Raw genomic sequence first — 25,128 nt, 5'->3', positions numbered from 1 at the left:
ACTGAAAAGCGCAAATTCGTTTCATATGCAACGGGGGGGAAATATACAGAAAGAGTTGTTTGATTGTTTTCTGTTGTGTATTTTTTAATTTTGTCATTGATTGTTGGAACTTATTTTTAGTAGTTGCTTCCATTTCTCGCTGCTAGTAGTGTTACTGATATTACTTCAATTCCAAATAAAAACAAATTACCATTACCACACACAACCATCGTCATCATCTGTCTGCTTATTTGACTTGCATCTTGTACTCCTTTTTGGTCACGAACACGCCGGTTAACGCTTCGTCGTCCACAAACCAGCTGACTTTACCTGCTGCTCCCTCATTGACAAGACTGCAAGGAGAGCCCTTCTCGGGACGTTCCATAATCGTCTTGATGATTGGGGCCTTGACTTGACCCTCGACGACAAATGTAACACGATGCGAGTGACAGATGACGGGCAGAGTCAGTGTGATTCTTCGGGCAGGGGCCTTGGGGGCGTCTTCTATAGGGGCTACCCACGCGAGGTTTTCACGAAGTAAAGGATGATGAGGGAACAGTGAACATGTATGGCCATCAGGGGCGCATCCCAATAGCAGCAAGTCGAACATTGGAAGTTTGACTGAATCTTTAGCAGCAAACCCTCGAATAAGCGTCTTCTCATAAGCGTCAGCTGCCTCTTGAGCATCGTCAATTAAAGACTCGTCCACGTGGAATACCCGAGGACGGGGTTTGTCTTCGGGAATCAGATCTAGCAAATGTCGCTTTACTAAACCGTAATTACTCTCTGGATCGGAAAATGGGACTAACCGCTCATCGGCAAAATAAATATCCCACTTGTCCCATAAAACATCATTTCTAGCCAATAAACCTTCATTTAAAACTGCAATTAATGAACCTCCTGATAACCCGATTTTGAACCGCCGTCCGCCTGACGACCCATCGCCCCCGCCATTCCGGCTGTGGCTGGTATTCGTGCTATGAGTACGACTGTGGCTATTGGTTGGAGTGTTGGATCCGCCGCCGGTACTGGATCCTGACGACGAGCCTTTAGAATTTCCCGACAGGGCGGCGTTCTGAGCTGCTACAACGTGGTCAGCTACTGCGGCCGCCACGCCAGAAAACTCTGGGAACGCATAAATGGCTGGAACTGTGGTTGTCATCGCTGTTTGTTGTTAGTGATGTGTTGCCTCCGGCGGCTGGGGCGCTGCCCCAGACCCCGTTGTGCTCGCTTCGCGAGCATCCGATATTAGTCAGTTGGCTGTGTAGAGATGTGGAATGACAATAATGTCCCTTGATGGTGGTTTTCATTTGGATGGACTTCGTGGAAAGGGATTTCATAGAACTCGGAGTAATTTTTGTGCAACATGGAGCATTCAGTCAGGGCATGCTGATTCATCACACACCAATTACTCAAGAGACATTGGTTTACCTCTGCAATGTCCGAAATTCAATATTCAGTTGTTAAATTGTTCAGCAGGTTCAGTCGTTCAGTCGTTCAATAGTACGATAAGCTGTCTACAATGCTGCTATGACAAAAGTTTCACCTTAGCACATTTATGATTCTTCTATGCTAAACTGCCATATCTGATGCTCGCTTTACTGGTAGAACTGGCTGAAACCGCTTTGGATACCAACTTGAAAGAATTCTAATGTTCTAATTTGTAATGAGCATGACCAAGCTCACAGTAAGTCGAACGGGCTCTAACAGAACTCTTTTTATAAATATCACTTGTGCTTGTGTTGTGACGAGAGTTGCTCATTTATCTCACTTCATTGATATACGTCTTGCTCGTATCGTACTAGCAACCGACCGATTCGAATTACTCTATCCAATATCATTATCTATCAACTGGCCAACACCAGTACTAGTAAATTCACCGGGTAGATACACACTATAGGTCTCATCATGCTTCACCATTCATTGATGCCACTATCCATCTCAAAGTCACCACCTCAAAGTAACCACCTCAAAGTCATCATCACACATTACACAGCCATCACTAATCGGCAGTACCATCGATTCCAACCCCAATCATATACTCACCTTGCTCTTAAGCCCACTCTGACTTCCAGACAATGGTAGATATTCGAATTACAACTGTCGAAACAGATCTACAATCTTGGTTGTATGTTTTATTGTTGTATCTAACACTGCGATATGCTGCTCAACTATATTACTTGTAAGCGAATCTAGTGGTAAAAGTACAAGCAGAAGCAGTTCTGAATATCAAAAACAACAACGACGACACCGAACACAGCTAAAGACAAATCAGTTGGTAATTCAATAATTAAGTTTTCACTTGCAATATAACACCATTCACACCAGAATATATCCGGCAAATCGTCTTAGTAATATTTGTTGTCAAGCGTAAAAAAAAAATGTTGTATACAAAAACCTGATAACCAGCTGCCAGCTTTCAAATGTTCTATTGTATGAGTCGCCTGTGGTTCGTTTCGAGGGACTATCCGCCGTCCCCCGTCGGCTGTATATAGGGGCAGCAGCAGCCAGACACGGCGGCTGCAAGGGCCGCGCGGACAGGACTAAATATGATGTAAGCCTGCCAGACATGCAACTGCCTCCTCTGACGCTAATGTGTGTCTCATTACTATAATGGGGGTCTTATAATTGGTGAGGACTGGCTATGCCTCCGGCGGCTGGGGCTCTGCCCCTGCCACCCGTAGCTCCTCTCGCTTCATTCGAGTCGGTCTCTCGGGGATGGCTGGCTACTTTTAGGGTCCCGTGGTTTAGTAATGGCCTTGACTCGTGACTTGAGCTCGGTCTTTCGGCTCTTATGTCTCTTATGTCTCTTATGTCTCTAACGTCGGCCCTGTGTGGTTTATGCGTTTTATGTGGTCTATGCCTCCTATAGCTAGCTATTGTGCCTATTATTCCTATTATGTTTCTTATGTCTCTGATGTCTCTGATGTCTCTTTTTATGTGTTGCATTTACAGCATTAGACCCCCATATTTCCGCGGTATTGCCTCTCACCGCCGCCGAAATCAACCCCCGCCCACTGCAGCGATCCTTCAACCCATCTCCATCCCCACCACCCCTCTTTCTAGATCCTTCTTCCGGCTTTAAACCCCCTCTCTTCCCGACTCTTCTTCCCATTTTGACCCCCTCATCGCGTAATCCTGTCGCACATGCCCCTCTCTGACCCCTCCCACCTCAAATCTCACAACTCACCTCACATCTCACCTCACATATCCCACCTCACATATCATACATCACTCTTCATTGATATATCACCCTTTTTCATTTGTTACTTACCCTTCCTCATATTAAATCTTTCTTATTTACCCTTCTTCATAATCAACCTTCTCTCATTTCATACCTCACTATCATTCATTCTCGCTCTCACTCTCCTCTACCCTCTGCCATCCACCCTCCACCCTCTTGTAAATATCACCCACATACATATCCTTATATTCCCCCTATAGCTCCCATTTTCAAACATTGCTCTCTAGATCGATTTCCCTTGCCTGCTACTATGCCCATAATTCATTCATCACCGCTTGCTTGATGAAGCAAATCATGGGCTGGCTGTTTCTAAGCTCCTAAGCCTATGGACTGGCAAATGGTTGTGGCAGAATTCAGATATCACTATAAAGAGTTTGGCCATTTATAGCTGTCAGTTTGAGGCATCAAAAAAGTTCGCCGGATGCCACCAAATGCCAAGCTGCTCAAAACAGTAATTATCATTCTAGTTATGTCGCTGTACGTTATCGGCAGACCAATCGGTTGACTCACCTGCATAATAAACATACGTCAGACCGACTAAAACAGATTCAACTGCAACCTTGTCTGTATAATTAGTCGCGTAGTAAATGCTCTGCAGGAGGAGGGGTAAAAAACCGTTATAGCCTATCGGTTAAAATCAACTCCCAGCCACTCTGCTTATAACAGCGTGAACCCAAATGCGTGTTATGTGTATAGGCATAAAGTGGTATACTGCGTGCTGCATATTAAGCCTTCATTACTTGAACTTTTGAAGTTCATAGGCTAGTCTATCGAACTGTGAATGTGGTGAATGTAACGTTCTCACTTTGTCAATGACAATGGATCACCGCTTCTTTCCATCTACGTAAACGTAAGTTTCGGTCTGAAATCCGTGAAACCCTTAATACTACCTAACTACGTCATGTTTTAAGAGACCATCGTTTTTTGGTAATGATATACAGGGATGAACAAGACGACATTGCTCATCTGTTAGCTTAAATTCAAAATATTTGTTAGTAGATCAGTCGATCAGCGGTCAGCTTGAGCTCAAGCCTGTTAGCTAAGGATCATATGATTTCAAGCGTTAGCTATACTGTACAGTATGTAATCGTTCTATGTTGGATATAGTGAAAGTTAGCGATGAATAGCAAGTGTAATTTGTGTTAGTAGTACTGCTAACAGTACTAGCAGTAGGATGAGGAGGAGGAATTGCAAATTGGAAATGGAAATATAAAAGGGTAATTGCACTATTCGTGATGGTAGTGGAGCGGTCGGCAACTTGGTTAGAGATGACTAGCAGGGCGAGAGCTTGTAAGAAGCAGTAGTTTGTATTAAATCTAAATTCCTGTAAATCATGGTAAAAATAGCCATAGAAAAATAATTATGACATGTCAGTGAATAGACATGTCGGACAGGGGTGTCAGTGAACGGACATGTCGAACGGACATGTCAGTGAATGGATGTGACGTGTCAGTGACCGGACATGTCAGTGAATGGACATATCAGTGAATGGGCATGTCAGTGAACGGGCATGTCACATGTCAATGAATGAATATGTCAGTGAACGAGCATGTCAGTGAATGGATATGTCAGTGAACGGGTATGTCAGTGAATGGATATGTCAGTGATCGGAGATGTCAGTGAATGGATATGTCAGTGATCGGAGATGTCATACCCCGTTGCTCCTCTCGCTTCGCTGGAGTCGGTGTGTGGGAAGGGGTGTGTTGTGATAGAATGTGGTTCCGTCGCCTGAGTTAATCCGGTACCGTGATCCCGGAAAACGGATTGTGGTGGTATGGCATGGCATGGCATATCATATCAATGACATGACCTGATATCCGTGCGTATCTATTTATAAGTTATATGCTTATCTGATTAACACAAAGAAAGAACAAAGCAGGCAGCACATCAATAATTATTTTCTATGGCTATTTTTTACCATATTTTACGGGAATTAGATTAATACAAATTGCATGTCCGCTCACTGACATGTCCATTCACTGGGGCCGAGCCCCAGCCGCCGGAGGCAGCACACGACCCAGTAGTACTAGACATTTTATTAGCTAGAGGTTCTATTTGATACCGAAGCCCTCACTTTCGTTGATAGCGGTCATGATTTTGGCCGTCAGTTTCTCTCTACTCGAGTATTTGTAAAGACATAGTTGGTTGAAACAGGTGTGTGAGATAGGGAACCGGTCCGAGTCCTCACCGATTTTAGAGATTCTAAAAGGCATGTTGACGATGCCAGTGGCGGGGATGCGGTCTGATCCAGTGACAAATATGAGTAGTTTGCGCTGGTTAAGAGGATCGAGGTTCTTGAAAAACTTCCAGAACCACTTGACAACAATATCCTGCTCGGCATCGTAGCCTTTAGGACCCCAGTGCTGGTAGCGGGTCACCGATCTAAGAGCATCGACGTCGATGGCCTCTAGACTGCCACGGATCAACAGCTCGATTTCTTCTGGTCGGAACAGTGACAGGGCATTCCCACCTGCTACCTTGTAAAATCCTTGCTTGAATGCCTCGAACTGACGCTTAACACTTATATCCAGATAATGTGCCATAACCCGCTTGACATAGTCCTGCCGATTGGACTTGTTAACAAGAATGGTTTTCCCATTTGGAATCAAAACCGTCTCTTTTATCTTCGAACGGTCGGCGGGATCCTGTGAACAGATGCTAAAGTCAAGTGAAAACACCTCCTCGATATCATCACCCTCGTAATTCAACAACTTTTGAAGATTGGCTCCGTATGAAGGATACAGTTTTGTAAAATCTTGTATAGAATAGGGAGATGAAAGAAGCTTCTTAAACAGCACTGAGGGAAGGTTGACATCAAGAATAGTAGAATTGTAGAGTGCCAGACCAATAGCCACGCCAGTTAGCTTATAATATTTCAATGCATGTTCAGAACTAGCGTCGAACCAACAATAATGAGACTCCTCGTCCTCAATAAATAAAGCATTAGATGGATCAAAAAGCTCTTTGAAAAGCAACAAAAACCATTCCTTTTTGAGTCCACCAGCATCGATACCGGGCTCGCCAATGAACTCGACTTTCAGTCCCTTTTTCAGATGTTCGTCGTTTTTATCAATAGCTTCAAACGAGTCTTGTAGAAGCGAATTTCTGTTCACACGGATATGCAGGAATGGCGACTCGGGCACTTTATTAGCCAACGACCCGAAAAATGCTTCCTGTGCTTTTAATTCCATTTGTCGACGAGCGTCGTGCTCTAAAATCTCCGTCTTCGAACCCATTGACAAGAGAAACGGATACTGGCAGAAGGAGAATTGTGGTCTCCCTGGAGCAAAAGGAAGCTGAGGAATCAGGGCATTGCCGTGTATGACGCCAGAATTGCTATTCGCATTACTAGTAGTGAAAGGTCGTGTTTTCTGCCACTCATCAAAGTCGCTGGTCACGTCAGCGTAATCCACCATGGTATTGTAAAAATTCGACACTGGTATTTTATTCGTGGAAACGCTGTTGGCGTTGAACAATATTGACAAGACCCGGACGAATGAAGATATTTTCCAGTCGCTGCTGTATAAATCCGGTTTTATTTGAGATGACGAACTGCCCTTTCGCTTTCTATTCCGTGCTGGAGAGGGCGAGCTCGAATATGGCGGTGTAGATGCTGCTGCTGACGAGGACGAGGAATGCGGTTTTCGATGCGATGATGATGATGACGATGATGCAGTGGTGGTTTTGGGAATAGGATGAATTCTAGCTCTTGACTGCACGGTTCGGTAATGCTTTAAAAGACGGTGTGCAACATAGGCATTTAACAAGTCGACTTTTGATTGGAATCGGCTCAACGAGTATCGTGACAACCAATTTAATAAATAATGGCGACAAGCCTTTTTGCCATGGGCAATGGTACCCACAGTTCTTTCTAAAACATCTACAGCCATGACCCTAATTCGAAGGAGGGGATCTGGTGGTCCAGTCGGACGCGGTTTGGGTGCTTGTAAAATGCTATTGGTAGTGTCGGCAGCAGATGCTTTGGAAAATAATGCTGGAATGTATAAAATGGGATTTTCAAGTATTACCAAAAGAAAGCAAATATCAAAAGGTGATTCTAGAACTTTTCTCAGTCGTTTGAGAAGGTTCAATTGACATGTTAGAATGGTATCCATTGGCCGTTCGTAACCTGGACAATTCATTATTAACGTGTAGAACATTTCCACCTTTGTAAAGTTAATATTTGGTCTTGAGTAGCTCGCCCGTTTCTGATGTAAAGAAAAAGACTCATTCATCGAGTCCACTGTGGATAAGCTCGATGTTAATATACTATCAAGATCTGCATAATCATCATTCAAAGTATTAATATCTCCAGGATTGCTTTCCTTGTGTCGTCTAATCTGATCTATAACTTTTTCAATCTCCTCGATAGATAATGTATAGCTTTTCGTGGCAGCAGCTGCTCCTGTAATCTCGCTGGCACTTCCTTTAACAGTCACATCTGCCTCACCACCCACAGCATTTTCAGTTCTAGTAATCACACCAGGTTTGACGTCGTAAAACGTCTCACAAATAGCACATTTATAATACGTCAGCTTTTCAGGGACCTGAAGTTTTGTTCCACAGCAATGACATTTTTTAACTACCAATTTTGAAAGATGTGAATCTTCATCGGTGCTCCCTGCAACAGCCCCAACAGCATTTGTGCCAGAGCTATTAGAAGTTCCATTGACAGAACCATTCGCTACAGTAGTAGCAGCTGCTACCTCAGATACAGACCGCATGATCTCCTCAGTAGAGGACATGGTCGAGATGTTAGGTCCGGCAAACCCGCTAGGTGCTATAGAACTGCCAAACATATCAATCAGAGCAGACTCTTGATCCTGGCGGTGTTGTGCTGTCTTACCGGTTGACCCATTAGAATGACCCGACTTCTTCTTAGTCGGAGAAGTGAATAAACTCCATGGCGGCATGTTCAACCCACCGGATACACCAGATCAATGGCCTGATATCAGCCAGTTGTATGGGCGAAAGTGTAAGCAGCCTCGGTAGATCTGTGACCAAACGCTAAGTAGCAACTTCGAACTTCAGTTAGTATCTTATAACTTTCAAACTCAAAGCAAATATAAAAATAAGAAGAACCATCTGAGACAAAGATACACAATATACACAATCAGGACCGGGAAACTGCCAGCCGCAACAACCAACTTCTTAACCCTGAGACTGACAATTCGTCTTTAAACCACCGTTGCCACTTTAAAGTTTAAATCTTAGTCACAACAAAGAGCACTTACCAATACCAGACAACTGGAAAAATAATTATCACAACCACAGCGTTCGAGAAGCAATTGGAAGCCACTAAGCAGACGGTCCGAAATAGAGATGCACTGCCCCAATGAGAGGAACCTCGTCCGGGAGCTCCGCAGTACCAGAAACAGCTGAGTCACAAACTCACAAATAAACACAGAAACGGCCCAACCCGATGAGCACACACAACAACTATCGAAACAACCTGCAACCAGAGCTCTTTTTTTTGGAACTACAACTTCGTCGTTGTTATCCTTATCAGATACGCAATGTCAACATTGCAGCAACTCATGTCGCCAGATCTATATAAACACCCCTGCACGGCGGAAATCTGACAGGCCCACATCCGGCTAAGAGGGACAACGCAGGGACCACCGACGATCGGTGCCGAGCCTCCGGCGGCTGGGGTGTTGCCCCAGACCCCGTGGCTCCTCTTGCTACGCTCGAGTCATTTCCGTCGACGGTACCAGCAGTCTCCTGCGAAGCAGGAGCTACGGGGTCTGGGGCAGAGCCCCAGCCGCCGGAGGCACACTGGCAAGAGAGTGATAGATTCTGTATTTTGTTAAATATCGCGAGATGCCGCCCGTGCTTTCTTGTAGCGACGGGTGTAATATGCTGCTAGAAGCGCAGTGAGACTGCCGACTTGGAGTGTTCGGGCAATAGCGAGCCCGCCATCGCCGGGCCCATCTTCAACAGTCGCTCCGCTCCGTGTCTTGAGACTGGTCTCGGTGGCAGTGGTTTGTGCGAAGCTGAATATGAGAAACGATACAAAGGTGGCAACCAGCTGTGGAACTGTGATGGCCACGTTGTGGATTCCTAAGTAAACTCCTGCCTGTGCCGAGTCGGAATCTTTAGATCCTTTGGGGAATGCCGGGTTGGTCGAGCTTTCACCGCCGATAAGATTGTCCTCTGGTAGTGGCTCGGTATCGCTGTCTTCTGATACGGGAAGCACTGACTTTGATCCATCAAATTGAAGAATCTCCTCTCCTAATAAAGCAAACGGTGCCCAGGTGGTAATGGCCCATGAAAATCCACACAGTGCAACTACACATGTGGCCTGCTTGACATTCACTACGAAAGCAGACGAAAATGTGGCTATGGCGTACACGATATGTGCTGCAAACCACAGATCCGGCAGTTCGATATTAAACGTTTCAAACACTTTCTGTCCCGACTCCAGTACTAGTTTCACGGGTACTAGAAGTAATGACAGCAATGAGTAGAATAAAACCACAATCCTAGATGTACTTGTATTCAAACTAGGCGATGAATGACGGCGAATCATAGGCACGACCGAACTGGACTTACCAATGAGTTCTGGAAATATTAATGACGATGCCAATGATACAAACGAAAATACTACCAGCGCAGTAGCTCCCTGTCGTGCCATATCTCCTACAGGGTCGGTGGTATCGAGGTCGTCATGTCCAACATGGCCGAAATAAACCTCGCCAACCCAGGTCGACGAGTAGAAAAGAAACCCGAACCAGCCATACCACGCACACAGTTGAACTTTAAAAATAAGGGCAATTGTAGGTGGTAATTTCCATATCGTCTCTCGTAACGTAATAAACACATCCAACACCGACTTGACCAGCAGTCGAGCTTTAATACTTGCACCACTACCGCTTTTGAATGCGCCATTGTCCTCCTGACCATCTTCACTTTGATCTCCTCCTTCATTACTAGCTAAAAGAACTCTTTCTGTTACTGCAAAGCTGGTGATACTGACAGTAATCAGCAACGCCAGAGCTGATATAATCACCAGCTCTTTGAGCTGTGTGTCTCCTAGCCAGCCTCCTGTGACACTGACAAGGTCTATGGCTCCACAGAAATAGCCAATCAAATGTCCAATGGCAATCATTCTGCCTGCCCATCCGTTTCCTAGCTCCTGGCTTTCTGGAGGAAGCGTATCCACTATAATAGCTCTACAGCAAGCCTGGACAGCATTGATCGAGAAGTCGGTGAGAAAGATCGCAAATGTCGCAATTACAAGTGCAACCATCTTTGCAGCATGGCCAGTAAACACCAAATCGGCTATATCTTTGGCCCATGCCATGATAACTAAACCAAACGAAACCATCAGCGACCCCACCACCATATACGGCCGCCTCCTCCCGTACTGCGAAGTGCAGTTATCCGACAAAACGCCAATAACTGGCTGCATCACCAGCCCTGAAATGGGTCCTGCTATCCACACTATGGACAAAATCGACTTGGTCATGCCAAGTGACAGTAAATAAACGTTGACATATGACATTTCCACTCCGTAGAACTCTGTTAGTAAATGGCTCTCTAAGGGAGATGGGGTCGGCCTCCGTCGGCTGGGGCTTCGCCCCAGACCCCGCTCCTCCTCTCGCTACGCTCGAGTCGTTTCTCTCGACGGTCCCCTCTATCTTCTGCGAAGCAGGAGCTACCAGGGACTGTGGCGGAGCCCCAGCTACCGAAGGCACACCAGCACCCCACACTCTTGGTCATAAATACTTATCCATGTGAACTGGAGTCCTGCCACGCAAATGGTCAGCAGAATCATATGCGCCAGCTGCGACGAGCCTTTTATTCGTGCCTGTCCTGTCCACCTGCTCATTTTGGGAAAGAAAAACGTAAAGACAAACGCGACTCAGGTACTCAATCTGGTGAAGTGAGAAGTCGCTTCTCCACTCTTTCCTGCAGCTTCTTTATCTGATCTGCTGGCAGACGCATCAGTTCAAAAAGTGTCTTTTATCGCTGCAGCATCGTCCCCAAGTGAACCCACTATTCTGACCGGAAATCCCATTTTCCACACTTAGAATATGCTGAAAGTTGCTAAAGAACGGATTATGGCCAATACAGTGCGATAGGTTTGAAGCTTGCTAGGGTTTGGCCGATATAGCTCCTCTGAATCAGCGATAGAGATCATTGCTGGTCCACCATCTACACACTATCTATCTAACGTAGATCTGCAAAAGATTATGCACCTATTAATAAAGTAGAGTTCAGTTTTTGGAAAATAATAATGTCGTCTATTCTATATACAAAACATCGTAGTTTGGCTCCTAGCATTTGGGCCAATTTTCCATTTTGCATCTCCCTCGCCGTATTTAGTCTACAAGTCCAGCCGATGATATCCAAGACATGCTTTGGCTCAGGCAACGAAATGTTAATAATACCTCCAGCCCACTCCTGCCAATGTTATTTAATTTATTATCTTATAGATTTAACAAGTTATAAAGAGAACTGGAACTTGGAAAACTGATAATTTTCTGAGTACCAGTAATATGTTTATAACATCGCGCCTCATTAATATTTCTAGCCGGTCGCACGGCCTTGGCTCGTACAAGGAGGTGTAAAGTACGAAATATGTGGACTACTCTCCATCCCCATGATTCATTATTTGCATATGTAGACTCCATTTGCTTCTAAGATCTCTGTACCTACAACAGCAGCACCCCCTCAAACGACTCGACTGAGAGCAGCTCACTCCTGAGCATAAAATGGAACACATCCATTTACATTTTGACATGGTAATGAGCTATATAGCATAATATTATAGCAGTTAATATTGATATAATAATATTAAACCTTATATTATAAATAATAATGCATATAGGTAATCATGGCTATTGACTTTGTCCTTGAACATAGATGTGAACTTTTACGGATTCTTTGATAAACTGAAGTATGCAGCGAAGAATAGTTGAATAGTAAAAAGAAATAGAGTCATATTAGAAAAAAAGCGTAGAGAGTACAAAGAGACAACAAATACAAAAAGGCTTGGACAGTGGCTGTGATAATAGTTACAAATTCTTACCTGAGGATCAAGCAGATATTGAGAGATAATGCAGAATAGTGGATGATGCAAAGATACTCTCGTTGATGCGAGATCCTCTGGTAGTGAATAGGGGAGGACACGATGCAATTTGTGTTCGCTCCAGCAGCCTTGGTCCATGAGTCATTGAAATAATGATGATGGAGGGCACGATGCAATTTGTGCTCGCTCCGGCAGCTTCCCTCGCCGCCAGCCTTGACTAGAAGCTAACAATGAATAGCAATAAAAAAAAGAAGAAAGAAAGAGAGCCTGAATGATTTGGAGTAGTAGTGGAATCTTGATGGAATACGTCTGTGAGTGGAGTTGGACAAAGGATGACAAGACTAGATATCCCAGTATGACTCGGGATGCCAATACTAGAGCATGTCAAGTTAAGGATATCAAGCGCGAGAAGTGCAGCTACCGACTACCCTAGGTCTGAGATGCAAGAGATACTAGTCAATGCCCCTGGCTCTAACGTATGTTGAGGAAAGAGTGTTTGTCCAACTGAATGACTGATTACCAGACCACCATGTTGTATCTTGGAGGGGGAGATGGTGGATTTCCAACAGCTTCTCTTGGTACCTTGAATGGATTTTCGTGAAGTGAGGAAGTAGTGTGAATTGGTTTGGTAGATACTGGGAGTGTACCGGTGACAGGTGGGAGACTACTGTGAATTGATTTGGTAGATACTGGGAGTGTACCAGTGACAGGTGGGAGACTACTGTGAAATGGTTTGGTAGATACTGGAAGGGTATCCTTCACAGACTGAGACTCAGTCTTCTTTCCCCAAAGTTTCTTGAAAATCTTCTTGACTCTAGTTCGTTTCTTCTCTGTTACGAGAGTGGATTGTGAGTCGGTAGTGGCTGTTGTAGACATCTTGATTGATTTAATGGATCCCTTCTGTTTTGTGGATCCTGATGGTGTTTCTACTGCGTTCTTCTCTCCGACATATCTCTTGGTGGCAGCTGATTCAGCTCCTTTCTTTCTCTCTCTCCCTTTCTCCTCCCGGGGTTTTTTTTCCCGGATGGGACATAGTATGACGCCAACCAGTACGACCACGAGAGCAGTAAGTTCTATCCTCTCTTTGATTTTGGCCAGTCTCCGCTTCATCTTTGAGGGAGGTGGAGGACGGTGGGTCCACATCTCAGTGGGTTGAACACGCCATCTGTAATCGTTCATAAACGGTTCTTCCTTTGGAACCGGCTTCTCATATTTACCAAAGAGAAACGAGACGTAAGTAGTAGGTAGGAGCAAATTGCCCAAAGACTTAATCTTGTTCCAGCCACAATGAAACATAGTAACCATAAGAATTAACAATTCGGATTTAACCGTAAAAACAGATTCTACTCGAAAAATATAAAATCAATCAGAAAATTAGCCTTTGGTCGGTCTTTAACGATTCTACTTGAAAAAATGTAAAATCAATCAGAAATTGGCGCTTCGTCAGTCTTTAACGATTCTACTCGAAATAATCAATTAGTCTGTCTTTAACAATTCTGCTTGAAAAAATGTAAATTCAATCAGAAAATAAGCGCTTAGTTAGTCTTTAACAATTGTGGTCAGCTGTGAGAAATGTGAATGTGTGATAAGTAAGAGGAAGATAGGGGCGAGCGAAGAGACCCATATATATACTTTTGTGTCAGAGATTATGCAGAAGCACGGAAGATTATGCTTAAAAATAGGGCTTAAATTAGATTAACAAGCGCACGGGACACAGACGCATGCCGTATCCCTAGGCACGTGATAACCGACCATAAGAATTGTTATGGAGGTCATCAAAGCTGAGGAGATATTCAATTTATCGCTCTAATCAGGGGATGTGACTCGATAAATTTGAATTCAGAGATCAAGCTGATCGGGTTGACAGGGATTAGAGTTAGAGATCAGCGATGAGCGCAGATCTTGATAGCGCTTATCAGACATACAAGCTGCAGCGATAAGGCGTATGGGGTCATCACATCGTGAATCATCGACCCCGTCTTAAGATCGAAAGGGATAGATATTTTTCTCGTTCTAACTAAACTAAAGCAGAATAGATCAAAGGAGATTAGCTTAAGTCAAAATCATTGGTTCACGTCAAGGAGCGACTCAGGATGACAAAATAAAAATGTGGCAACGTGATCGGTACTTGAACTGAGAAACGAGACAGGGATAGAACAAAAATATCACACCAGGTGTTGGCTATCTCACACCCGTATTGAGTACAGGGAGAAGAGCCACGGATTCAGGAGAGAAGCTCCGGTCACTGGAGGCACACGCCCTCCTCCCTACCCCACCCCTCAGCTACAGAATCTATTCAGTTGAATACAACTGCCAGGAGATTATTGGCCGGTCGGAGTGTATCTCATCCGCCACCAAGCAAGCTAATCGAGGAAGTTTTGGAAACCCTTGATCCTCTGGTAAGATTTAGTTATTAATCGCAGCCACTGTCCAAGCCTTTTTGTATTCGTTGTCTCTTTGTACTCTCTACGCTTGCTCTAATACTACTCTATTTGTTTACTATTCAACTATTCTTCGCTGCAGCCTCCAGTTTATTACCAAAGAATCCTGAAAAGGGCCAATCTGTATCCTATGGCATAGTCATGATTCCCTGTATGCTCGCAAATAAGCGACACATTTTAAAGAATATTAATGACATTCAGTGATGTACGATTGGATCACAATTGCGTCACCGTTGGTGATGCGCTAGGTTCTAGAATCCAATATCTCATTCTACTTAATGTACCTTTGCCAGCATACGAATGCTAATGCTCGTTTTATTACGACTAGCACTAAACAGTTGTCTTTGGCACGATTGGTCCCGATGTTCACAGACCCTAGTGGATTACAGCTCGGCTGGTTCCTGGGAATCATTACCTATTGAATAAATCACACGAATTCCTCAATTTCTTAGCAAATAATGAGAGTCTAATATCAAAAACTTGAATGAGAACTACTAAAAAGCATAAAAGACACCAAAAAAATACATATGAGACGGGACTGGACATATACTGCTTCACCACCAGACAAAACGGGAAACAATGTGATTTCTTGGATATCTGATCATGAGAATCGAACAAGAACGAATTATTTTATTTGCATCTTAATTACTCATGGCTTGGATTGCCATAGACCGGAGATATTAGTTCAGAAGCCCTTGATTGAGTGCGATGAATGACGCGGGAAAGCTCAACCTTGATCAGCACTCTTGCAGAGCCAGAAATACTAGCTCAACACGATCAGAGAGAGACTTTAGTTTGGTCAATTCATCTTAGAGAGATCACTGCAGGATATTAACTCGCCAATAGTAATTGGATTCGACCGCCTGAAGATACTATTTGGAAAGCTAAAATTGCTCTGGTCAACCAGGTCGGAATTCTCAGCTTCAAGCAGCACTCTGGTCTATGAGCCAGAGCCAATGTGACAGGATGTTAATCACCAATTGAGCTCAATCAGCTGGTTATTTTAGTGTGGACAGTTTATTGTTTATGTCAACCCATGCTGTCAGCTGGAAATGCTAATTAATATTAATGAATGAACTATGTCTCACTGGACCTTTCTCTACTAGTTACCCCATTACCTCTTCGGCCAAAGCAATCTCCTGCGAAGCAGGAGCAACGGGGTCTGGGGCGGAGCCCCAGCCGCCGGAGGCAAAATCACAATTGCAAAGTGCCAGTACCAACTTGTTCCTGTCTTTAATATCTGGTCAAAGTAGTTATATATGTCAGGATCGACAGGGTTTTCACCACGAGAGAGATACAGGGTGGAAATATCTGCATGGAGAAGGGGTCAACATAGTTTTGTATGCCAAGAATCCGATTTCTGTGATATTTAGAACGTGGGCTTGGCGATAGATCCATCGCACCGGTCGACACCGGTCCTCAGAGCCAGGCCGAATCAAGTATAATGGAACCTCTCAAATGAAAATTTTGCTTGACACATTGTACACACATTACTCATTCATTACCAGACTGTAATAAGAGGAGAGCTAGGATATGGGACAGTAGTTATAAAATGAGAGAGGTCAACGGGGGTGGAAATGCGGTGTTCTTGGAGGCATGCTTGCGTCATCTACCCCACAGTCCTGAAGCAAGATAAACTCCCAATAGCTATTACCCTGCTTAGGGATGCATATGTTGATTTATTTTTGGACCCTAAATTATTGGAATCTTGGCTGCCCATATTAGTATATGGTACACACAAGCGCATATAATTTCATTTAACACAAACGTTGTTCAGGCTGGCTGCTACGATTAAGTTTTCAACGATAGGCCCAACAATCAACAAACGTCGTTGACTTGTGCATTTAGTCAATTGTTTATGGGACTGGACATTGTTAGTTTTTTCAAGTGAAAAGGCAAGTTTTATTGTTTTCTCTTTGTGAAGCTCACAATTGCAACGACTGGTTAATTGTAGACTGGTTTGTATGTTGAAAGTGTGGGTAATTCACTGTTGTATTGAAAAGTACCGACCAAGGCAGCTGCAACAGTTTGTCATATTAACACTAGACAGACTTGACCAGTAGAAGTTCTAAAATTCAATAGCTTTTTAAAATTGGCGGGATTAACGGATTCTAAGTATTGAGTTATATTGCATTCAGTTGTTCGCGGTTTAGCTCGTAATATTCATTACTGGGTAACAAGTTGGATCAGCTGGCCGATCCTGTACGATGGTCTCATCGCCATTGCCTCCGGATTCACCTTCGCAACTACAGCCACATCAGTCACAGTTACAGTCTCAAGCATCCAATTCCAGTACCCCAGATGAATCAGGCTCGTCACCTTTAAGCTCTCTCAAAGACATTGACTCTTCCGTACCATATGAATCACCAGCATCAACCGGTATAACATCTTCATTGGCATCTGAATCTCATAAACGGCCCTATTCAAGGGTAGAATTATCTCCTAACCAGCATTCTATTCCTGTTGGCAAAGAAATGGAGTATCTGGATATTCGTGATAGTGATGAACCTGCTCGCTCCAGAAGTAGAAGTAGAAACTCGAGTAGAAATGCTAGCAGAAGCTCCAGTAGAAGTGATAGTAAGGGTCCTTCTAGAACCACAAGCAAAACTAGAGGTTTCGGTGGTATTAGTAAGAATTCGTTTATCGCCAAGGGGAGCATGATCAGAGCGGCCATTTCAGCTGGAGCGGACAAATTGGCAGGCAGAAGTGCCAGCAATAGTAAATCTAATTCAAAGAAACTCAATGATGCTCCTGTCAATGGTGGGGAAGTGACTATTAGCTCTGGCTCTTCCACGATTAATGGGTCTAGGTCCTTCAATGGAAGTACTGGCAATGACATTAATAACGAGCTTCCAACGAGTAATGCTGCTGCTGCACTTGGAATTGCTTTAACTTCAAATGGACATATGTATCAGTCACAATCATCAGCTAATAGTCCATTGTCGTGGACGCCTGTACTGGATCCGAACCTTCTCCGACCCGAGTCATCCGAATTGACTCCGGAATCTAGCTCTACTTTGGGCTCCACTGTGGACTCCAGTTATGATGAAGAGGATGGTGATAATAATGACAAATATGATGACGATCAAGATGAGGAACAAGATGAAGAGAGATTCTATGATGTCGAGTACGAGCATAATACACACCATTACGGACAATATAACCAGGAATCCGACGATGCGCATTATGAAAGACATAACGGTAAAGGACAAGAAGAAGATAACATTGATGGTGACGAACAATACGACAATGATGACGAGTATTCAAGTATTCCTGAGAAAGACCGGTTCCATACCATTCAGAGCTTGGAAAGCAGAACTCCTAAAGAAGCTGGTCAGATTCGTTATCTTGTGAGCGAAGCTTGGTTTGAGTTTTTCAAACAGAGTTCGTTAACAGGTGGCATGAAAATCGGACCACTGGACAGTAGTTCGTTCTTAGTCGACAAAACTCAGGAAGATGATAGCGAAGATGATGAGCAGCATTCTGGCTCTAACTACGGCCAAACTAGTGATGAAGATGATGAGGATTATGTACGACAAGAAATTCGAAGAGATTACAGTGGAAGGGAAAGAATGACGTCGTCACAGTATCGTAATAGTCAAACTAGGAGGGACAGGCACCAATATAGAAATAGAATGTTGGCTGGAGCTGGACCCTACAATTCGGCAAATTTTGGGTTTTCAGAGCCTTCTAGACTACGCCTTCCTAGGGGCCCGTATCCTGAGCTGTCTAGTTATGATCGTAGTCCATCTGCCTCACCATCTCGATCAGTTTCTACTTCTGCCTCTGTTTGTGGGCCTGTAGATTCTAACGTGCTGCTTGTTCCCGAAGGTGATGCAATTGATTTGTGTGAAGAATCATGGCGGATGCTGACTTCATGGTACGGGAACGTGGGTCCCATTGTCACTCGACAAGTGGTCGAAGTTAACGATAAACTGATTACTGAGCTTAATCCGCCAATTGTTCACCTCGTACCTCTTGTTATGAACAATAGGGTTACCGAGCCTATTACCAAGCAGTTTTCTATGGCATCAACGGTGCAGGATATCATTGAGAATTTGGAAGGTACTGATATGCGACTCTGGTTTGTTGAAGGATCCAAGTCTCCTACACTTTCTAATGCACTCACAACACAAAACTTTCGCAAGCTTAAAACTCGTTTGATTACGAAGCCGGAAGCTGTCAAATTGTATACGCTCATGGATCATGTTAACGAATTGACTTTCGTGGTTGAAGAGAAAAATTTGACTGGCTGGCTGTCGACACAAACTAAGAAAACGAGTGGTATTACGGGCCTGAACAATCTTGGAAACACTTGCTATATGAACTCGGCTTTGCAGTGCCTGGTACATGTAGAAGAGTTATCTGCATACTTCCTTAGTAAGTATTAATGGCATCTACTACTGCTAGGACTTTTCAAGTGTCACTATATGGAATTACTAACAACATTTAATAGCTGGTGCTTATGAGAAAGATATCAACCTTGATAACCCGATTGGATACGAAGGGAATGTAGCTAATGGCTTCTCGTCTTTGCTCCACAACCTTCTTCTGTCCTCACAGAATGTGAGCTATGCGCCCAGGCAATTCAAGTCAATGATTGGAAGATATAGTAGTGCGTTTGCAGGATATTCTCAGCAAGATTCACAAGAGTTTGTAGCATTCTTATTGGATGGACTTCATGAAGATCTCAACAGAATAAAACAGAAGCCTGCTACTGAGAAACCCGAGCTACCTGAAGACAAGGTCAATGACCCTGATGCTATTGCTGCTCTAGCAGACGAGTGTTGGGAACTCCATAAAAAGAGAAATGACTCGGTTGTACTGGATTTATTTGCTGGTCTTTATAGGTCGGTTTTGGTATGTCCGGACTGTCAGAAGGTAAGCGTGACATTTGATCCCTTTATGGATTTAACACTTCCATTACCAAGTGATAATCTGTGGATTAAAGTGATTACCGTTATGCCATTACAAGGAAGGCCAATCTTGTATGAAGTCGCAATGGATGCTTATTCCACCATTCGCCAATTAAAAGAATATATCGTGAAACGACTAGATATGACAAAAAATGGCGGTGCTGATAGATTACTGTGTGCTGAGGTTTACAGCCAGCGGATCATAACGGAACACGAAGACAGGGACGTTGTCTCATTAAAAATCCAACCAAATGACGCTATCGTAATGTATGAGCTGGACAGGGCATTTAAAGGAGAAGAAGAGGGAGATCCTTTTGCTGTCAGAGTATACAACAGAACGACTCGGAGTGTAAAAGCAGATGCGCGTAAGCCACCCGGCACATCGGACTTTGGAACATACTTTGGCCTTCCATTTTATATTACTTTGACCAGTGAAGAGGCTAAAGATGAAGATGTGATTAGAGCTAAGCTGTCAGATCGATATATGCAACTGAGAGGTTCGACGAACGACGATGAAGCTGAACTATCTGAGGATGAGGGGTCTGATATTGATATAACCGAAGACCAAGAACCCGGTTCTACGGATGTTGACGGTGATACGAACATTGTTGATGCCGAAGATGATGGTGAAGCGAGTTCGGTGAATGATGAAGTCGCTGCCGAAGCCCAAGAAGACACGCATGAAGATAGCACTATGAATGATGACATGACAGATAGCAAAGTTGTTGAAACCGAGAATATCGATGAAGTTAGCTCTTTGATTAATGGCATTACAGATAGTGATATCGTGCCGGTGGATGCAACGGTGAGTGCAGATACTCGAGAAGTATCTAAACCGTTGTCCACGAAGCTAGAGGACTCTTTTACTATTAGCTTTATTGAGTTTTCGCCTAGAGTTTATTCACTTTCAAGCCAGAAAAGCACTAAACCCCTAGCATCACGAAAACCACAATCCAAACTCTTAGATACCCCCGGTGCGAGTTCCGTAGTATCTGGTTTGGCTAGCAGTTCGTCAAGTGACAAGGCTTCAAGTCGAGGATCAGACAGCTCAGAAAGCAGTGGCTTGGACTTGGATTTGATGCCATTAACTGGTGGCCTGGACGATGAGATTATTCCCAGCTATTCGCAAGCTATATCTACGCCTGCTTATACAGGCACCCCCTTTGGCACAATGAAAGATCAAACAAAAGCCTTTTCCACCGTCGGTGATAAGCCAGGTGATGGTGAAACTCCTGTTAACGTCAGTGATAATCTTAGTGATGTGCCGGCCGAAGCACCGCAACTTCTGTTTGCGAATGAGATTCTTGTGTGTGATTGGAAGGAGAATCTCATTGATGACTGGACCCCTGAAACAGTGCCGAACCCTGAGGCAGAGGAGCTGCGTATAGCCAAAGAGACGCAGAAAAAGACTGTTATCGAGCTTAGTGACTGCCTTGATTTGTTCTCCAAAACAGAGGTTCTTGGTCAGGACGATTTGTGGTATTGTTCCAGATGTCAAAAACTTCGACAGGCGACCAAGACCATTGATTTGTGGAAGATTCCGGACATTTTCACAATCCACTTGAAGCGATTCTCCAGCTTCCGTAGTTTTCGTGACAAGATCTCGTCTGTTGTTAACTTCCCCATAGAGGGCCTGGACATGTCAGACCGGGTAGCTGATAAAAAGAGCTACCAAGAAGGAGACTTGATATATGATTTGATTGCTGTGGACAATCACTATGGGGGATTAGGAGGTGGTCATTATACAGCCTATGCTAAGAACTTTGTTGATAATAAGTGGTACTATTACGACGATGCGAACGTTCGTCCCACTGAACCCGAGGCAAGTATTACAGGAGCCGCATACCTTTTATTTTATCGCCGGCGAAGTAGCGAGCCCCTTGGAGGTGATGCTATGAAGTCACTCGTGGAAGAGGCGCGGAAAATTGTCCGAGATCCTCCTCCAGAGTCAGAATCACAGTACGGGGGGAGGAGTCGCAGTTCTAGTCGTCGTCTTAATCCTGTTGGCCCTCCTCGTGTACTGACCAGAAGCGCCGACAGGTTCCAAGGAACAGGACGAGTTCTCGGCTCCTCCGAATATGTCACAGATCCGGCCAGGGACGCGGTCGTAGACCCATTGTCCTCATCCATCCGCCACCGCAATATGATGGGGGTTTCTCTATCCGTGGAAGACGTTGACGATGACACTTCAGACCTCATCCGGGACTTGTGACAAACTTATTTATAAATTGCATTTTAACTATGTTTTATGGGCTTTGCCCCCGGCGGCTGGGGCTCCGCCCCAGACCCCGTTGCTCCTGCTTCGCAGGAGATGGCAGGGACCGTGGACGTAACGACTCGAGCGCAGCGAGAGGAGCAGCGGGGTCTGGGGCGGAGCCCCAGCCGCCGGAGGCAGACCCGCCTTAGAGCTCGCGAAGATATGGGATGCCATCTGCGGCCCCTGGACGGGCTACGGCAAGAGCAGAAGCAGCAGAGGCGAATGATATGGCCTCGGGGATAATATTGTGGTCGCGAGGGTCTTTGGACCATTTGGATACGAATGCACCGAGGAATGTGTCGCCGGCACCGGTGGTGTCGACAATTTTGTCGGCTTTAGCTGCAGAAAAGGTCTGGGGAGAAGCTCCGGGAGAGGAGAAGATTGAGCCATTGGCTCCAAGCGTGATGATAATGCTGGTGGATTCGAGTTTTTGTTGGAGTTTCTTCATGGCAATTAGTGCCCTGTCAACATCGTCGTCTATGGTAGCCACAGAGTCAGGTAGAATGGCATTGGCCTCTGTAGAGTTCAGAACGAGAAGATCCACTTTTGACAGAATTTCATGAGGTATTTCTGTCATAGGAGATGGATTATATATAACAGTGATGTGAGCATCATGGGCTACCTGGATAGCTTTAAACACTACGTCAACAGGGATTTCGTTCTGCAAAACTAGGAAATTGGCTTTTCTGATCTCATCCCAAACAGTTTCCTCGGTGACTTTGAATGTTCCATTAGCACCTGGATATACAAGAATTCGATTCTCTCCTAATGCTTCGTCAACAATGATAGTAGCAGTACCGGTAGGCTCATTCTTGATCTTCTCGACACGAGAAACGTCAATTCCCTCTTTTTCTAATCCAGAAAGCAATTCTTCGCCAAAAACATCATTTCCAACTCTACCAATCATGCGTACAGTGATTTCATTTTTATCTGACAGTCGTCTCAAAGCTCTGGCTTGATTGGCGCCTTTTCCGCCATGAAAAGTTTTGAATCCAGAAGCAGCAATTGTCTCCCCGCTAGCAGGAACTCTTTTCGAGGTTGTCACCAGATCATAGTTAATTGATCCAAATACCACAATATCTCTCATACTTTTGCTATCTATTTTCTTTTCAAATCAGATGATCATTAATTTAACTATTAAACATATTCATTCTCCCCACCCGATTCTCTTCCCTCTACCTCCATCTCTTCGGAACCAGCAATTCCTTGCCCTTATCGGTCGACCCTGCATGTCCCCGCTATGCGGAAACTACTGCCGTTAACAATGAAACAAATCAAATATATACACTATTTACAATAAAAAGGTTATTAAATGGTTTAAATACCAGAAGCGCCGGCCTGTTGGATTCGGGAAATGTAGCTCTTGGAAATGATGTTCCAGGCATACATGTACTTCTCCATGCACTTCTTAGTACAGTCGTTCTCAGCGCTGCTGACCACGGCTCCGGGCACGGGAATGCACTTTTCGAAACAATTCTCAGTGATTTTCTGTTCTGTTAGTCATACTTTCTTATTACCACCCATAAAACCGTTCTCATCCCATTAATTCTTCTCTTGGGCCTGTTCTCCCCGTACCACTCTACTTACGTTAACCAACTCGGTGGCATTGGCCACTGCCAGTTCCTGCGAGATCTGCTGTTGGAGCTTCTTCTTGATCTCGGCGTTACCAGCCGACGAAGTCGAAGTGCTCAAAGCACCGGGAGCGCTGTCCTTGGCAGCACCAGAGCTGCCGAAAATTGAGGTGAATCCAGACATTGTTGATATATACCAAGCAGCAAGTCCAAAATATTCCCCTTCTCTCATAAAATTTCACTAGTCAGCCGCACCAGTCCATACTGGGGATTCGCTGCCGCCGGCGGCTGGGGCTCCGCCCCAGACCCCGCTGCTCCTCTCGCTTCGCTCGAGTCGTTTTCGTCTACAGTCTCGGCCATCTCCTGCGAAGCAGGAGCTACGGGGTCTGGGGCAGAGCCCCAGCCGCCGGAGGCAAATGGCTCGTCTCCCGTATCTCCACCCCTTGCACGTGTAACCCTAACCACTGAAATTTATTAAATGCGACCGTGAAGCAGTGATCATGGTGAGAGAGGATAATTTACTGTTGAGATGGAGGGAGCTGCTACGCCGTTGTCGTTTCCACCTGAGGTGTTTGCCAGGCTGGAGCCTGATATTTATCTGCAGAGACACTTGGAACTGGGACTTCGACCCAGTGGACTGAGAGCGTTTGACGAGTTCAGGAAGGCCACGATCCAGGCGTCGGAGCCGCTGCCAGGGACATTAGGTTCGGCTGTTATTAGTGTAGGAGGTACGACCGTCGTGTGTGGAATTACCGGCGGTATTACGGAACAGAAGGGAAAGCACGGTGTATATCCTAATGTTGAAGTCATTCGTGGTACTCGCAATGGACCACCCACTCAGGAGGAGATGGTTATCTCACAACGAGCATTCCAATTGCTCAATAACACTGATTATATTGATCCAGTTAATTTCGTAATTCCCGGCGCCGAAAAAACTAAATGGCTTGTTTTGAGTGCCAGTGTTCAGGTTTTGAGCAGGACTGGCCCCTGTTTCGACGCTGTGTGGACAGCCATTATCACTGCATTAAAAAACACAAGAATTCCTCAGATGGAGGTCGATCCTGATACAAAGCAAGTTGTCAGTGATCTGTCGACCGTAAGTCCATTGAAGCTTTCTGATGAGTCTGCTTCCTTGGACCAGTTTAGCAGCACCTTTGCTATTGGTGAGGTGCAAAAGGACCAGAAAACAGTAGTTATAGCCGACATCGAGGGCGAAACCGAAGAGGCATGTCTCAATAGTCGGATAAATGTCGTGACTTCGCCGTCCGGTCTCTTGACTGGATTGACGATTGCTGTTACATCGAGTAACGCTACTGGTATTAATAAGGGTATTCAAGTGTCGAGAGAGCATATCCAGACTGTACTGGCATCTGCTCGCAAAAGGGCTAGCGAACTCGCTACTGCTCCTGTGAGCTAGTGTACTTGTACCTATTTAGTAATTATTTATTTATTATTTTACTAGCACAACAGTGAATCTCATGATTTTTATGTGGTCTTTCACATTACCAGGAATCCGAACGCTGCCAGAACAGTATTCCTGAAAATCTAAGTACTATACAGTGTAGTCTATCTATGGGCGATATATATGCTAGGTATTTGATCAATCAGTGCTTCACGAAATTTAATTTTCTTTCCATATCGTAAACATCTGTATTCCATGTAAGATGTGAAAGATAGGAGGAG

General features: G+C 44.6%; 8 protein-coding genes across 8 annotated transcripts; 3 read left to right on the top strand and 5 right to left on the bottom strand.

The window, feature by feature from the left end:
- Positions 1 to 226: 226 nt before the first annotated feature.
- On the bottom strand, positions 227 to 1,141 carry SOL1 (Sol1p; the record flags this gene model as incomplete). The annotated part of the gene is made up of 1 exon (XM_018877891.1): positions 227 to 1,141. The coding sequence occupies one exon, from the start codon at positions 1,139 to 1,141 to the stop codon at positions 227 to 229; it is 915 nt and encodes a 304-aa protein (XP_018735248.1).
- Positions 1,142 to 5,274: 4,133 nt separating this feature from the next.
- On the bottom strand, positions 5,275 to 8,136 carry HUL4 (putative E3 ubiquitin-protein ligase HUL4; the record flags this gene model as incomplete). The annotated part of the gene is made up of 1 exon (XM_018877890.1): positions 5,275 to 8,136. The coding sequence occupies one exon, from the start codon at positions 8,134 to 8,136 to the stop codon at positions 5,275 to 5,277; it is 2,862 nt and encodes a 953-aa protein (XP_018735247.1).
- An 896-nt stretch (positions 8,137 to 9,032) lies between these two features.
- On the bottom strand, positions 9,033 to 10,694 carry AWJ20_1039 (uncharacterized protein; the record flags this gene model as incomplete). The annotated part of the gene is made up of 1 exon (XM_018877888.1): positions 9,033 to 10,694. One exon carries the CDS (start codon positions 10,692 to 10,694, stop codon positions 9,033 to 9,035), a length of 1,662 nt encoding a protein of 553 aa, XP_018735246.1.
- Positions 10,695 to 16,908: 6,214 nt separating this feature from the next.
- Positions 16,909 to 19,092, top strand: UBP12 (Ubp12p; the record flags this gene model as incomplete). Its single annotated transcript, XM_018877887.1, has 1 exon — positions 16,909 to 19,092. One exon carries the CDS (start codon positions 16,909 to 16,911, stop codon positions 19,090 to 19,092), a length of 2,184 nt encoding a protein of 727 aa, XP_018735245.1.
- Positions 19,093 to 19,297: 205 nt separating this feature from the next.
- On the top strand, positions 19,298 to 21,829 carry UBP12 (Ubp12p; the record flags this gene model as incomplete). The annotated part of the gene is made up of 1 exon (XM_018877886.1): positions 19,298 to 21,829. One exon carries the CDS (start codon positions 19,298 to 19,300, stop codon positions 21,827 to 21,829), a length of 2,532 nt encoding a protein of 843 aa, XP_018735244.1.
- A 190-nt stretch (positions 21,830 to 22,019) lies between these two features.
- On the bottom strand, positions 22,020 to 22,961 carry RBK1 (Rbk1p; the record flags this gene model as incomplete). The annotated part of the gene is made up of 1 exon (XM_018877885.1): positions 22,020 to 22,961. The coding sequence occupies one exon, from the start codon at positions 22,959 to 22,961 to the stop codon at positions 22,020 to 22,022; it is 942 nt and encodes a 313-aa protein (XP_018735243.1).
- A 455-nt stretch (positions 22,962 to 23,416) lies between these two features.
- TIM13 (Tim13p) lies at positions 23,417 to 23,629 on the bottom strand (the record flags this gene model as incomplete). The annotated part of the gene is made up of 1 exon (XM_018877884.1): positions 23,417 to 23,629. One exon carries the CDS (start codon positions 23,627 to 23,629, stop codon positions 23,417 to 23,419), a length of 213 nt encoding a protein of 70 aa, XP_018735242.1.
- Positions 23,630 to 23,974: 345 nt separating this feature from the next.
- On the top strand, positions 23,975 to 24,862 carry RRP43 (Rrp43p; the record flags this gene model as incomplete). The annotated part of the gene is made up of 1 exon (XM_018877883.1): positions 23,975 to 24,862. One exon carries the CDS (start codon positions 23,975 to 23,977, stop codon positions 24,860 to 24,862), a length of 888 nt encoding a protein of 295 aa, XP_018735241.1.
- Between the last annotated feature and the right edge of the window lie 266 nt (positions 24,863 to 25,128).

The sequence above is a fragment of the Sugiyamaella lignohabitans genome, chromosome A (assembly GCF_001640025.1).
Source record: "Sugiyamaella lignohabitans strain CBS 10342 chromosome A, complete sequence".
NCBI lineage: Eukaryota > Fungi > Ascomycota > Dipodascomycetes > Dipodascales > Trichomonascaceae > Sugiyamaella > Sugiyamaella lignohabitans.
This window is presented reverse-complemented; position numbering and strand designations above follow the sequence as displayed.